This window comes from Aquila chrysaetos, chromosome 6 (genome assembly GCF_900496995.4).
Source record: "Aquila chrysaetos chrysaetos chromosome 6, bAquChr1.4, whole genome shotgun sequence".
Taxonomy (NCBI): domain Eukaryota; kingdom Metazoa; phylum Chordata; class Aves; order Accipitriformes; family Accipitridae; genus Aquila; species Aquila chrysaetos.
Window position 1 is genome coordinate 8,193,770 of NC_044009.1, and position 13,776 is coordinate 8,207,545.

General features: G+C 56.4%; 2 protein-coding genes across 5 annotated transcripts; both read left to right on the forward strand.

Annotated features, from left to right (window-relative positions):
* The first annotated feature begins 23 nt into the window (after positions 1 to 23).
* On the forward strand, positions 24 to 1,596 carry HSPB7 (heat shock protein family B (small) member 7). The gene is made up of 3 exons (XM_030018711.1): positions 24 to 288; positions 531 to 664; positions 1,083 to 1,596. The coding sequence occupies exons 1-3, from the start codon at positions 162 to 164 to the stop codon at positions 1,266 to 1,268; spliced, it is 447 nt and encodes a 148-aa protein (XP_029874571.1). The 5' UTR covers positions 24 to 161; the 3' UTR covers positions 1,269 to 1,596.
* A 1,706-nt stretch (positions 1,597 to 3,302) lies between these two features.
* ZBTB17 (zinc finger and BTB domain containing 17) lies at positions 3,303 to 13,287 on the forward strand. Of its 4 annotated transcripts, none has more exons than XM_030018860.2 (17): positions 3,303 to 3,435; positions 4,831 to 4,929; positions 5,414 to 5,531; positions 7,765 to 7,971; positions 8,140 to 8,328; positions 8,599 to 8,763; positions 8,904 to 9,032; positions 9,491 to 9,729; positions 9,823 to 9,965; positions 10,431 to 10,731; positions 10,839 to 10,926; positions 11,489 to 11,605; positions 11,711 to 11,831; positions 11,987 to 12,117; positions 12,210 to 12,425; positions 12,695 to 12,784; positions 12,903 to 13,287. In XM_030018860.2, the coding sequence occupies exons 2-17, from the start codon at positions 4,924 to 4,926 to the stop codon at positions 13,187 to 13,189; spliced, it is 2,547 nt and encodes an 848-aa protein (XP_029874720.1). In that variant the 5' UTR covers positions 3,303 to 3,435; positions 4,831 to 4,923; the 3' UTR covers positions 13,190 to 13,287. The 4 variants fall into 4 exon arrangements, with proteins under 4 accessions (XP_029874720.1, XP_029874722.1, XP_029874721.1 ...); XM_030018862.2 differs by having other exon boundaries at positions 8,602 to 8,763; XM_030018861.2 differs by having other exon boundaries at positions 3,309 to 3,384.
* The last annotated feature ends 489 nt before the right edge of the window (positions 13,288 to 13,776 follow it).

Below are 13,776 nucleotides of genomic sequence, written 5' to 3' on the forward strand. Positions count from 1 at the left end.
GGCAGGCAGCCAGGAGCCTTAACAAGGCTTTAAAAAGCTCGTCAAGCCACCCCCCCTCCGAAATAACCAGCCTTCGCCAGGAGAAGGACGAAGAAGGGGGCTTCGCTCTTCCTCCCCAGCGGGAGCTGGGGGTCAGAGGTGGTGGTGAGGGGAAGCAGTGGATGAACGTGAAATCCTCGGCTGCTTTCCGATCGGAGCGCAGCTTTCACCGGTCGGCGTCGCCCGCCGGCACCATGGAGCTTTTTGGGAGCTTTGTCCGGCCCCGTGGCGAGACCTTGGGGTTCCCAGGTGAGTTTGGGGGAGGAGAGCACTGCGTTTTTAAGGTTCGGAGAGATAGCAAAGGGGGAAGTCGGTGATGCTTCTTCCCCTCCAGCACTGGTCCTGGGGGGTTTGGGAAACAGCCAGAGCTGTGGGAGAGACGTTGGGGGGACCCCTGCCGAAATAGGGCTGTGACCCTGAGAAGTGTCTAGGGAGGGGACTCCCACTGAACCGTGGCTGTCACACACACACCCCCCCCCCGTCTCCGGCAGCTCGGCCCGGCAACACCGGCACGGTGAAGACTTTGGGTAACACCTATCAGTTCACGGTGGATGTCAGTGACTTTGCCCCCGAGGACATCATCGTCACCACCTCCAACAACCAGATCGAGGTGCACGCCGAGAAGGTGGGTGCTCCCTCCCTTCCCCACTCACCCCCAAAGTGTGGGGGACCCCAAAAGCCTCAACCAGGGGGATCCCCCAACTCCCACCTGACTTCCTAATGGCTCCGGCCATAACCCTAGTGGGGTTTAATTCACCATTTCCTCGTCTTTTCACCCTGTATTTTGCAAGAGTGAAGCCCACGAGACCCAACAAACTCATGCCCTGTAATCACCCTCCTCCTGGGGAGGGTGGGAACAGAAAAAAAAGCACCTTTGTCTTCCTGCTGATGTCACCCACATCCCACCTGTCCCCTTGGGGAGATCAATATTACCACCACACACAAAGCACAACCGCCAGCCTCACCCAAGGGCAGGGAACAATGAGCCCCTGTTCCACTTACACCCCAAAATCACCTCTTTTCACCCATTTTTTTTTTCCCAGCTGGCCACGGACGGCACCGTCATGAACACCTTCACCCATAAATGCCAGCTGCCTGAAGATGTGGACCCCACGTCGGTGTCATCCTCGCTGGGGGATGATGGCACATTGACCATCCGGGCTCAGCGACAGCCCGCCAAACACACCGAACATGTCCAGCAAACCTTCCGGACTGAGATCAAGATCTGAGGGATCAGGGGTCCCTTTTCCCCCCGCCTCCCTCGTTAATTATTTGGGTGATTTGGGAAGAAGGTGGGACGTGGGGTAGGGGACGGGAACACTCCCCCGTGAAGGGGGAGCTAAGGGGCCAGCGTGGAGAGACGCATCCCATCACCCACTGGAGAAACTCCGGAGGGGAGTCCTGGCTCTGGCAATTTTTAGTCGGTGAGGGTTGATGGGGAAGATCCGGTGTGCCAAGAGCCCTGCTGGGAGCAAGGAGCGAGGTTCCCTTCCCCGACCCTCTGCTGGAGGTTGTCTCTGTATATACAGCTTGTGATAAATTATTGAGAACGCCTGACCACTGCTTCCTCTGTTTTTTAATGTTTTCTTGATGCTTTTCTCCCCAAAAGGGCTGTGGGGTCAGCCTCAAGGGGTGTCTCGGTAAAAGGTACCACGAGCGATTCCTCCTTCCCAACAAAACCACGGGTGAGGAGCCGCCCCGGCTCCCCTCTGGTGCCCACGGCCCTGTTTATTTCCAGCCTGGGGTGACTCATTTCTTCCCCGCTGCTCTATTTCTGAGCCATTCCCTCAGCTGTTCGGTCATCAGCCCACCTGGAAGGTCACCAAATCCTCCTCCTCCCGTCGCCCACCCAAACCCATCGCCTTCAGGGAAGCCCTGAGCACTGGCAGGAGCTGGGATGATGGTCCCAGCCTGCCTGTCAAACTGGCTTCTTTTTGGGGGCCAAAAAGCTCCCCCGAATCCCCCCCCCCAAGGGCCTGGCTCCATCTCCCTGTGTGTACAAACAACAGCGAGGCACCCGTTTGGGGCAAGCGGCTGTTTATAGCTACGACACGCCGTCCAGCTCGTGTTGCTGCTCAAGCTTTGAGGTCAGCTCGTCCCCGCTTGTCCCCTAACGACTCATGACTTGCATTAACACACCTGCAGTGTCAGGGATGCACACAACCACACACGGCTCTTCCACCGTCTCCTCGGGTGGTTTGTCTATTGGCACTGCTGCTCACTCAGGGGACTCTACCGCAAGACCCTGCGAGAAAAAATGTTTCAAAGTTATTTAAAAAGCTCTTTAATAACCAGCAAGGATTAGGAAATTGGAGCTATGGAGGCGGGGAGCAGCGGCGATACCCTGTCGTTGATCCTCTGCGATAGGATGTGTCTGCTCTGCCCCAAAATGCCACCCCTGGGTGCCCAGGGCACCCCAGCACCCAGCGAGCCACAGTCTGCGGTCACCGATTGCCATCTAGTGGTGACAGGCTGGCGGGTGGCCCTCACCCACGAAGCTCCAGCAAAAGGAGAAAAAAAACAAACCCAACCTTTTTCTCCCCAAACCCAGCTTCTTTTGCACAGGGGAGATTTCCCAGCCAGGGAGCGGGCAAAGGGACAGCTCAGAGCCCCAGCGCCAAACAAACCCCGCAGCTGCCTTGCCCCACTACGGGCTCATTTTGGGCAGGCAGGCTGGGAAATCCAGCCTTAGCGGAAAACAGGTTGATAGGAATATTACGCTTTTGGGGCTGCCTGCTCTCCAGCCGCCTGCCTGCACCTGCCCAAACTCACTGGTACCTTGCAACGCACACCATCAAATGGCCACCTTCAAAGCCACATAGGGCTCCTCACGCCACCTGGCCCTGCACATCCACCTGAGGGGGCTTGCCCACGCAGAGGGCCCACCTTGGGCAACATCGAGACGACCACGCTGGGCCTGTTCCCTGTGGAGAAATCCAGCTGCCATCATGGCGGCTGCTCCATGCCAGGGCCTACTGGCATGCCTGGGGGTGTGAGCAACCTTGGCGGGGGTGGGGGGACCGAAGCCCTCAGGGGCACACAGTGTAGTGGAGCAGGGCCCTTTGCCCCTCACGGAGCCGTAGAACCGGCCCCTCACAGCATCCCTCCTCCCGCCATCCCCGCACCGTCATGGCGGCGCAGCTGAGGAGAGGGGAAGGGAGGGGGAGCGGAACAGAAGGCGGTGCCACGTGACCCACGTCCCCGCCCGCATCTACGCATGCGCAGTCGCCGCGCTGCTCCGCGCATGTGCGGTGGCGCCGTCGGTGGGCGGAGGAGGTGGGGGGGGGCGACGCCGCTTCCGCCCGGTGCCAAGATGGCGGCGCCCTTTGTCTGGTCGGTGTCACGGTGAGCGCTGCGGGCGGCGATGTGAGGCCCCCGCCGGGCCCGGCATGGCAGGTAGCGGTGGGGGTGGCGAAGGGGAACCCGGGGAGGGGCTGGAGGGCCTGAGGAGGGGGGACCTTGGGCGGAGACGGGGGCTGGGAGGGGAAGGGGGCTGCGGCCCAGCTGGCTGCTTGGGGGGTCCTCCCCAAAAAGGAGCCCTTTTGGGGGGCACCCCGGTGTGCGACCCCCGGTTTTTTTGAGGGGAGGCTGCGTGGGAGTTCCCCCGTCCCTTTAGCACCTCAGGGGGGCCTGTGGCAGCTCTTTCCCCCCGGGTTTGCGCCCCCCACTCCGTGTGACCCCCCTTCAGGCCGCTGCCGGGCCCTGCGCTGAGGCCTAGGGCGGCTGTCGTGAGGGGAATGGGGGGCTGCTGGTGCTTGCAGGGGTCCTCGCCAGCCCACCCTCACCAGGGTGTCCATGTCCACTGTGGGAGACATGTGTGTGTTCCCTGCCCCCCGGAGCCACGGGGTGATTTGGAGTGAGGTCAGGAGCGAAGCCCTGTCCCCCCATGCGTGGGGCAGCCACCATCCCCTCAGGATACGGTAAGACGTCTGCCGGGGACGCGGCCCTGGCAGCCAACACGGCGTGAGACGAGTCCCTTGACACCACATAAGCTGTCTACCTGCGCATCAAGGACGTCACCAATAGAAGAGTGGAGAAGACTTCAAAGTATCATGCAGCAGCTCAAGGAAAAAAAAGGGTGTTTCCTCATCTTCTGGCATCTTTTTTTGGTGTGATGACAGCCCGTACTGGCTGTACGTGCCCTCTGCGGGCGTCACTTTTCAGGCACGGATGACGCATTTCGTGGACAAGCCGCGTTTCCTTAATTGCATTTCTGCATCAGAAGCTTCTGCCAAAATTTCAGAGAATGGGCAGTGTTCTGAAGGCAGGTTTTTTGCAAGAAGATGAAGGTTTTGTAGTTCATCATCCGGATGCCGCAGAAACGGGTGGTTTTCACGGCACAGCTCAAGGTCTGGCGATGTCTCGGTGGCCCCGCTGGCTCTTTGCCTGCTGCAGCCCAGGGCTCCGGTTACCTGTGGGCAGCCCTGCCTGCACAGCCACATCAGGAGCTGCATGAGTGTATCCTTGGGCCTGAAAACTAAATAACCAAGGGATCTACAGGGTGTCTGTTCGCTGGGGGGGGGTCCAGAGCATCTCTGCTCATCTCACTCCTCATGTCTTTCTCCTTTTAGTTCCTCTTCACCATGTTTTTTTCCTGCCTGTCATCATTTGTGATTATTTCCCCCCCACCCTTACTTGAGCTGAACATGAGCTCAACTTCTGGTTTTACTGCTGACCCCAAACTCCAGAGCCCTTTTCTATTTCATAATTAGTCTTACTAGCACATCTGTACCTTGAATGCTCTGGTCAGATCAGCTCTTAACTTTATTTTTTTAACTGAAAATGTTGCAGAATCAGTTACTGGAAATGAGGACAGACTCCTCTTCGCAGAGACTGAAAGGATTAGGGCTGCTTTGTTCCCCGAGCTGACACACAAGAAGGGAGATGACGGTAGGCAGAAAGTAAACCCCCTCTTCCTTTTTATCTTCTCAGCATAAGAATGGATGGCTGGATGGTGACAGTGTTGAAAGGCGATATTTAAACCACTATTTTTTTCCAATTTATTGAGGCTTTGGGGTTTTTTTAATAGGTAGACACTTGGGTGGCAGGTACAGGGAGAGGTTCATGTCATTAATAAGCAAAAGAGCTTAACGGAGCTCGTGTGGGAAGCTCCCTGGGACCGTAGCCGCTGTATTTATCTCTGCGAGCACATGCAGCAGGCGTGGGTATTCTCATAACAAAGCTTTTCCGTGATTAATCGGGTAATGAGAGACTTGACAGCCATGTGAAGAGGGGAAGCGGCTGTGCCTCAGCGTGCCTCTGACGAGGTGAAATCGGGGGGTGCCCGGTCCTGGGCTGGTGACATCAGACCTTGGCGCCTTTGACACACGAGGTTTGGGTTTTAAAATGGAGCTTTTCATCCCGTTTCTTCCAGGATGGCTGCATAGAGACTGACTTGAGCACTGTGAAGAGGGAAAACTCCGGAGGAGAGCCGCAACGGTCTCACCCGCAGCCTTGGTCCTCCGGATATCTCCACTCCTTGCAGCGCAGGGGTGAGTTCAGGCATCGATCCTGATTTATCTTTGTTTTTCAGGCGAGGAGCTCTGACACATGTCCTCGGATCTTAAACAGCTGACAGCAATGGGTTCGCACTAACAGGAGCTAATTTATTTAGCGGTCAGGTGGACCAGCAATGCCTGATCTGGCATTTGCCCTCCGTGGATCCATCCCCAGATCCATCCCCATTTCACTGCATCCCGTTCGGTCGGGGAAGGAGGCGGATCTCGGCACTGGAGCCGTGAACTGGCCCTGCCTAAGTGGTGGCAAGGAACCAAGTGGCATTTTGGGTGCACTGTGGTTTTTTTGATCCAGATATTTGGGATTTTTAAGGCTTGGAGTCAGGGATTTTAGTGTACAAAGGTGATCTCAGCAGCTGGGGGACGTTGGGCACTGGGTTTGGATGTGAGGGCGATACGCAGCTCATCCCAGCCTCTGCCCCACTGTGCTCGCGTGCTCCAACGAAGCTGTAACATGACGTTATGGAGGAAACTGCAGAAAAGATGAAGTTTTTCAGGAGGAGTTGAGTTTCTTGGGATTTTGCGTTGGGTGTGAAGCTGAGGCAAGTCCAATCGGGGAGCGATAAAAATCATCATTCAGATGCAAAGTGCCTCCTACAAATTACTGAAAATAGCCTTTTAGTGCATCAAACCATCATGATTTCTCAGGTCCTGCTGTGCAGAGCTTTCCGAGCACGGAAGGCAGCATTATTTGTCCTGCTGGGAAAATACTTCCCTTTTTTTCCAGAGCTTCCTTTGCAAACGTTACAGGGTCGTATGTATGCGGGGGTTTAGACAGATTTTGATACAAATACTGATTTTTCTGGCTCTCAAGGGATATATTTTGGGATAGGCTGTGGGCGTTTGATTAAAAACTACCCCATGTTTTGGAGAGCTGGGGGAAAGTCGTGGCGGTGAGTTAATTGCAAACACAAACAGCGTCTTTTGGGAGTGAAACTTTCTCCGCGTGTGATACGATGCTGTTGGTGGTGTCTGGGCTTCTCATCCCCGCCTGGAATGATTTTGGAAGCTGAATCAATCCTTGGGCAGAAGATCTTTCACTGAGCATGTTGCTAGCACCCACAGCAGACAGGAGGAGGCTCCCTCTGCCCATGGTGCTCGCCTGCTGCGCACTTGTGCAGTGGGGAACGGATCTGGAGGAAGGGACGTGCTCGCAGCTGCCTGGAAGTGGATCCAAACCCTTAGCCTTTTGCCAACCTGAGACTCCCCATGCTGTTTTTAAGAGCTGGTAAAGTGGAAAAGCAACCGCTATGGGCTGGAAACCTTCAGAGAGACACCAAACACTGACTTAGCATCGAAACCAAGAGTATTTCCATGGCCATAACCTTGCTTCTTTCAGCATCCAGAGCTTTAGGGACTTACTGGCCTGGCAGATTGAACAATAACTGTGGATAGTCCCCATTTGCTTTCTCCTCCTTCCTTGCTCCCAAGCTATGAAATGATCCCTTCAGACTGCACAGGAATCATTTTTGGAAAATGAAGCTTAGTGAAAACCCTTCATTCTCTACCCTGTACCTTGCAAGTGCAGCTCAGGAGAAAACCCAACATGTGGCAGCAGGTCAAGCTCGTGGTGCCTCTCAACCTTTGCCGACAAGGACCTCATTGGAAAATGGGAAATGGGCTTTTGCAGTGTTTCCAGGAGTTTGCAGCATTCCTCAGGCAAAGTCATGCTTTGAGCAGGGAGAACTCCCTCCAAACACACAATAAAAAAATAAAAATCCCTCCATATCATGATGCAGGCGCCTGAAATGAGCAGGAGCTTGAAGATTTTGATGAATGCTTTCTGTGCTGTGCCTTCAGCGGGAGTGGTGACACCACCTGCTCACTGAAGGGATGATGGCACTTGTGTTTGCAGAGGCAACAGGGTTCCTGCTCACAGCTTGGGCTGGTTGAAGAACAATAAACGTATTTTAAATGCTGTTAGGATGGCAAAAAAATATATTGGCTGTTCAATCAACTTTTTCTCCAGGCCCATGTTGGCATTGCGGCTGTCATAGGAGAGGTTTTGAGGTTGTTTTTGGTGGGGGAGGCAGGTGGCTGTAGCGAGGAGCTGAAGTCAGGCTTTTTGGGCCGCATTTTTTAACTAACAGGGTGGTCGGTTGTGGTTGATCTGTGGCTTTTGAGTCTGTCCTGCTTCGTGGCCCCTTCCAACACAGTGTCGGCACCCACCTCACCCCCCTCCCGGGGTTTGGTTTTTTTCTCCCTGCAGCCATGGATTTCCCCCAGCACAGCAAGCAAGTCCTGGAACAGCTGAACCAGCAGCGGCAGCTGGGTTTGCTGTGCGACTGCACCTTCGTGGTGGACGGCATCGACTTCAAGGCCCACAAAGCCGTGCTGGCAGCCTGCAGCGAGTATTTCAGGATGCTTTTCGTCGACCAGAAGGACGTGGTGCACCTCGACATCAGCAATGCGGCAGGTAGGCAGAGGCTTATCCGATATTGCCCTGAGCTACTTAAATGAAGTATTTTTGTGCCCAGGGTTTGAGGGAGGCTCTTCAGCCTGTTATTTCGTACACTTCGGGCTTTTGAAAATTGTGCAGCCAAGAGGTGGGAGCTCATCTATGGTTGCGTCGCCTCCCTTGCAGGCCTGGGTCAGGTTTTGGAATTCATGTACACGGCTAAGCTAAGCCTAAACCCCGACAATGTGGAAGACGTGCTGGCTGTGGCGGGTTTCCTCCAGATGCAGGAGATAGTCAGCGCTTGCAACGCTCTCAAGTCTCTTGCCGTGCCAGCAGAAAGCCTCACCGAGAGCCAGCAGCCCCCCGCCGAGATCAGTACGTAGCCTCCTCTCTTTCCCTCATCCAAGGAGACTCAAAATTGCCCCACAAAGCAGTCACGCTCTCTGGCCCCCATCCAAACCCATGTGCTGGGTCCATCTGGTGCGCAAGGATGTCTGGATGGGGTTTGATCCCCTTGTGCGGCACCAGCAGTTGATGAGCTGATGCTGCCTTGAATCTTTATGGGATTTGGGGATCCTTCTATCAGCCCTTGGGGTGCCCCTGCGCAGGCAGCAAAAGCTGGAGCGCTTGCCTCTTCCTTCACAGCAGCTGACAAGGCAACCGTTGAGGACAAGACGTCAGCGGCAGAAGCACTGGGTGATCTTGACAAAGTAAAACCAGTTCCTCCCAACCTGGAGGTGAAGGAAGAGACGCCCATGGCTGCAGCAGCACAGCCTGAGGTGCAGACGGAGCACCTGGGTGGCCAAGAAGGTGAGCCACCAAGGGATGACACCCAAAATCCCTCTGTCACCCCCCCTCACCCCCACAACACAACAGTCCTGCTGCCGGACTCCGCTGTGTGGAGCCTGCGTGTTTCCTCGAGCGAGCCCGAGACACTCTGTTGTTTATAGGGGCAGATGCTGCCATCCAAGAGGGCCCCAATGCTGAATTTCCCAGCCACCCTCAGCCGGTGGAGAACGTGGTTGGCAGCAGCAGCCTCGCAGCGAAGGACAACATCTCTCGCGGCGCCGAAACGGGAGGTGTGTCTGTGAGTGAGGGCGGTGGCAAGGACTTTGCTGCCTGCCTGTTTCCTTCAGCAGGGCTGAAACAAAGCTGGGCAAGGGTTGAAGCCTTGTTTTCCATGCAATTAATTTTGTTAGTGTGAGTTTTGCTGTGCAAACACCGTCTCCTGCAAGTTGCAGAGCTCACAGGAGCAGTTTTTCTTGGGGCAGAGCTAGGAGAGGTTGGGAAATGCTCCTCTGTCTGCACAGACTTTTGGGTTTTAGGGCTAATAAACTGCAAATCCAAACTGACTCCAGGCAGAGGTCTCGGCACCTGTGTCTTGTGCGATGGAGTACCAGGATTTCCCTGAGTACAGTAGGGCAGGTCTAATCCCCATCGCCTTAAACCCAGGCTTAGAGTTAGGAAATACAGGTGGGTTTTGTGTCTCTGATGCTGCTCCCAATCTTTAGTGTCCTCATTTTCTAACTGCCTACAGAGATGGAGCTGGAAGGGAAGGAGGAAGAGGGGGAGATGACAGCAGAGGAGGAAGAGGAGGCTAAAATCCCTGAGGAAGAGCAGCCACGGTTAGAAAATGGAGAAAACGCCGAAGATAACGAATCAGGGAGCACCGATTCTGGGCAGGAAAACTCGGGTGAAACCCGTCTGCTGCGTTCGGGTACTTACAGCGACAGGACTGAGTCGAAAGCCTACGGCTCTGTCACGCACAAGTGTGAGGTGAGGCTGCCGCGGCCCCGAGCGGGGTCTCCAGTCCCTCGGAGACACCGGGCGTCACCGGCCGCACCTGTGCCTGTCTCTCTCCATCCCTAGGACTGCGGGAAGGAGTTTACCCACACCGGTAACTTCAAGCGGCACATCCGTATCCACACCGGCGAGAAACCCTTCTCCTGCAGGGAGTGTAACAAAGCCTTCTCTGACCCAGCTGCATGCAAAGCCCACGAGAAGACACACAGGTAAGGCAACACCGGGGACCGAGAGGTGCCACCAGGCCGAGTTGGGTGGAGAAAAGCTTGTGCTGATGCCAGTGGCTGGCTGAGGGCGTAAGGGTTTGAGCAAGAGGCCGGTACAGCAGCCGTCGCCACTCTGCCTCTCGCACCCGTCCAGAGGGATCGGTGTTGCAGGGTTGGAGACTCCCAGCAGCTCGTTTGGACGGCACCAGCTGCGGAAAGACACTGGCAGCACCAAAAAATGTAGCTTTTGCTGCAAAAGATCAAGTCCTTGTGAAATCCGTCAGCATGTTAGGGTGGTCCGGGAGGAGATGAACTTTCTGCCCCTGTCCTTTCCTTTTGCATTGCTTCGAGACATCCTGTGGGATCCGGATGGGTCTAGCTGGGGTGGTGGAGCTCGGAGCGGGGTGGTGAGAGCTCGGCATGCTGGTTCTTCCCCTGCTTGGCATGACGGTCCTGCCTCCTCCACAGCCCGTTGAAGCCCTACGGCTGCGAGGAGTGCGGGAAGAGCTACCGCCTCATCAGCCTGCTGAACCTCCACAAGAAACGGCACACGGGGGAGGCCAAATACCGCTGCGACGACTGCGGCAAGCTCTTCACCACCTCCGGCAACCTCAAGAGGCATCAGCTGGTCCACAGCGGAGAGAAACCGTACCAGTGCGACTACTGCGGGCGCTCATTCTCCGATCCCACCTCTAAAATGCGGCACCTGGAGACCCACGACACCGACAAAGAGCACAAGTGTCCCCACTGCGACAAGAAATTCAACCAGGTGAGTTGGGTGAGGGGGGAAGAGCCAGACCCACAGCGGTTCGGATCCCTCTGGAGGGGGATGGGGGTGATGGGGGGGGCTCTCTGTATCCCTCTGTCTGTCACCAGGTGGGGAACTTGAAGGCTCACTTGAAGATTCACATCGCGGATGGGCCTCTGAAGTGTCGGGAGTGCGGCAAACAGTTCACCACTTCAGGTAGCGCGGGGTTGGTAGGTGGTGAGGTGCGAGCAACACAGGTTTGGCTGACCTGGGGGAGGGGACAGGGACCGCTCTGCGGGGGGTTTGTAGCCAGAGGAAGGATTTCATCCTGGGCACAGGAGGGTTTAAACCTCTTAACTGTTTTGCCACGGTTATAGTGCATAAATTTCTCCCCCTTCTGTGGGGCCGGGCTGGTGTCCCTCCATGGGATTGCAGCCTAGGGATGCTCCTGGAAGGAGCCCGTGATCCAGCTTTTGGGAATGGGGACGTCTCCTCCCATCTCCCCAAATGGCTGCAGAGCTAGAGGGGTCTGGATGAGCCCGACGGAGTCTCTCCATCCCCTCAAAAATGGGATCCTTGTTCTGGCTGTCCCCACCACCACGTTATCGCCTGATCCTTGGCTCTGGGCGAGGTACAGCCAGTTTTCCTCGATCCCTGCATGGTTCCTGCTCCATAAATAGCAACGAGCTTTCCCAAGGGAGCTACTGGGTCGCTGGGAGGGGTGGAAGAAGGGTGCTGATGTACCTGTGCCCCCTAGCTGAGCCTCCTCTGCTCTCAGGCAACCTGAAACGGCACCTCCGAATCCACAGCGGGGAGAAACCCTACGTCTGTGTCCACTGCCAGCGTCAATTCGCCGACCCCGGGGCACTGCAGCGACACGTCCGCATCCACACTGGTAGGGGTGCAGCTCTGCTCTTTCCCCAAGGGATTCTGGGGGAGCCTACATGCTCCCCGTCGCCGGGTTGTTGATCCACGCACACATTTCCCTTTTCTCCCGCAGGAGAGAAGCCGTGCCAGTGCTTGATCTGTGGGAAAGCCTTCACCCAAGCGAGCTCCCTCATTGCCCACGTGCGCCAGCACACGGGGGAGAAGCCCTATGTCTGTGAACGCTGTGGCAAGAGGTGAGGGTCTACCCCCTGAAATTCGGGAGGGCACCTCCACACACCCTCCACGGCTGGGTGCTGTTCTGGCACTTGGCCGTGGAGGGTGGATGGAGGTGCCCGGATGTCATCACTGGGGACAGGGGTCGTGGTGACTATCGTTTGTCCCCTTCAAGGTTCGTGCAGTCAAGCCAACTGGCCAACCACATCCGTCATCATGATAATATCCGACCCCACAAATGCACCGTCTGTAACAAAGCCTTCGTTAATGTGGGTGATCTCTCCAAACACATCATTATCCACACCGGTGGGTACTGCGAGGACTCCCTGACAGCCCCCCAAATCATTAACGGCCTCCCAAATCTTGAACCACCCCCACATTTCTCATCTCTTCCCCAGGGGAGAAGCCGTTCCTGTGCGACAAGTGCGGCCGGGGCTTCAACCGGGTGGACAACCTGCGTTCCCATGTGAAGACGGTCCATCAGGGCAAGGCAGGCATCAAAATCCTTGAGCCGGAGGAAGGCGACGAGGTCAACATTGTCACAGTGGCTTCTGATGACATGGTGACACTGGCCACCGAGGCGCTGGCTGCCACTGCTGTCACACAGCTCACGGGTGAGCTGGGGGGATCCCAGGAACCATTCCAAAAAGGAAACTTATCCATGGGGTGCAGCTTGGGGAGCCTGGAGCCATCCCAAAGGAGCTTGGAGTCTTATCTGTGGGGCGCAACACCCTTTGCCGTGGCCTGAGGCTGGGAAATGTCACCCCCTGGCTGGAGTCTCCTCCCAGAAACCATGAGGGGCAAAATCCAGCCAGGATCTCCCCCCCCCCGCATCTCTTCGCATCCCCCTCGCCATCGCCTTCCCCCTTCTCTCCCCCCGCAGTGGTCCCCGTAGCGGCCGCAGTGACGGCAGACGAGACCGAAGCACTTAAAGCCGAGATCACCAAAGCGGTGAAGCAAGTGCAAGAAGCAGGTGAGAAGGAGATGGGGAAGGTCGGGGGGGGGGGTCAGCTGGTTCCTGCCCCGCCACCCCCCTCACCCCAGGGTCATCATCCCGTCATTCCCACCTCCCCCAACCTCTTTCCTTGCAGACCCCAACACCCAGATCCTCTACGCCTGCGATTCCTGCGGGGAAAAATTCCTGGATGCTACCAGCCTGGCGCAGCACGTCCGCATCCACACGGCCCAAGCCCTCGTCATGTTCCAGGCCGACACGGACTTTTACCAGCAATACGGAACTGCTGCTGCTTGGCAAACGGAGCAGGTCATTCCCGCCGGAGAACTCCTCTTCCGAACCCGTGACGGCCCACCCGAACCCCCTGCCGCCCCCCTGGCCCCTGCACCCACAACCGGAGAGGGTCAGCCCCCCGCAGAGTGACTCCCCCTCGCCTTTATTTAAAAGACAGCTGCTTGGAAATGGTGTAAAAAGTGTATTTCTGGAAGGAGAAAGATGGAATAAATTGCAATATTTTCTAATGGCTGATGCTCAGGGGGGGGGGCACTGCAGCCATTTTGTAGCCCCCCTTCCCTCCCCAGATGATGCTTTGGGTCTGGTCCTGCTGCAAAGGGAAGAAGGGGGTCCTGCAGAGCTGGAGCCTATCAGGGGTTACTGAAATACTCGTTTAATCGCTAACAAACAAGGGTGCGATCCATTGAAAACGGGGATAATTGAGACAATAAAGGTAAAAAAGGTGGTTTGGGATTTGCACTTCCCAAGAGTGGCCAACGGCCATTCTGGGTTAAAGTGAGGGGAGATCCTCACCCCCCCCGCCCCTGGGCTGAGGGCAAGCAGGGCTGGAGGCAGAGGAGAGCCTGTTTTGGGTTAAAAAAAAAAAGGACAAAAAGGTGCTGCTGCTGCCCCAGCACCAAGGCAGGGGTGCTGTGAGCCCAGCCCTGCCCTGCTCACAGGGGACCCCCCCAGGCTGCACTGCCATAGAGGGGGGAGACTGCGGGAGTCCCAGGGTC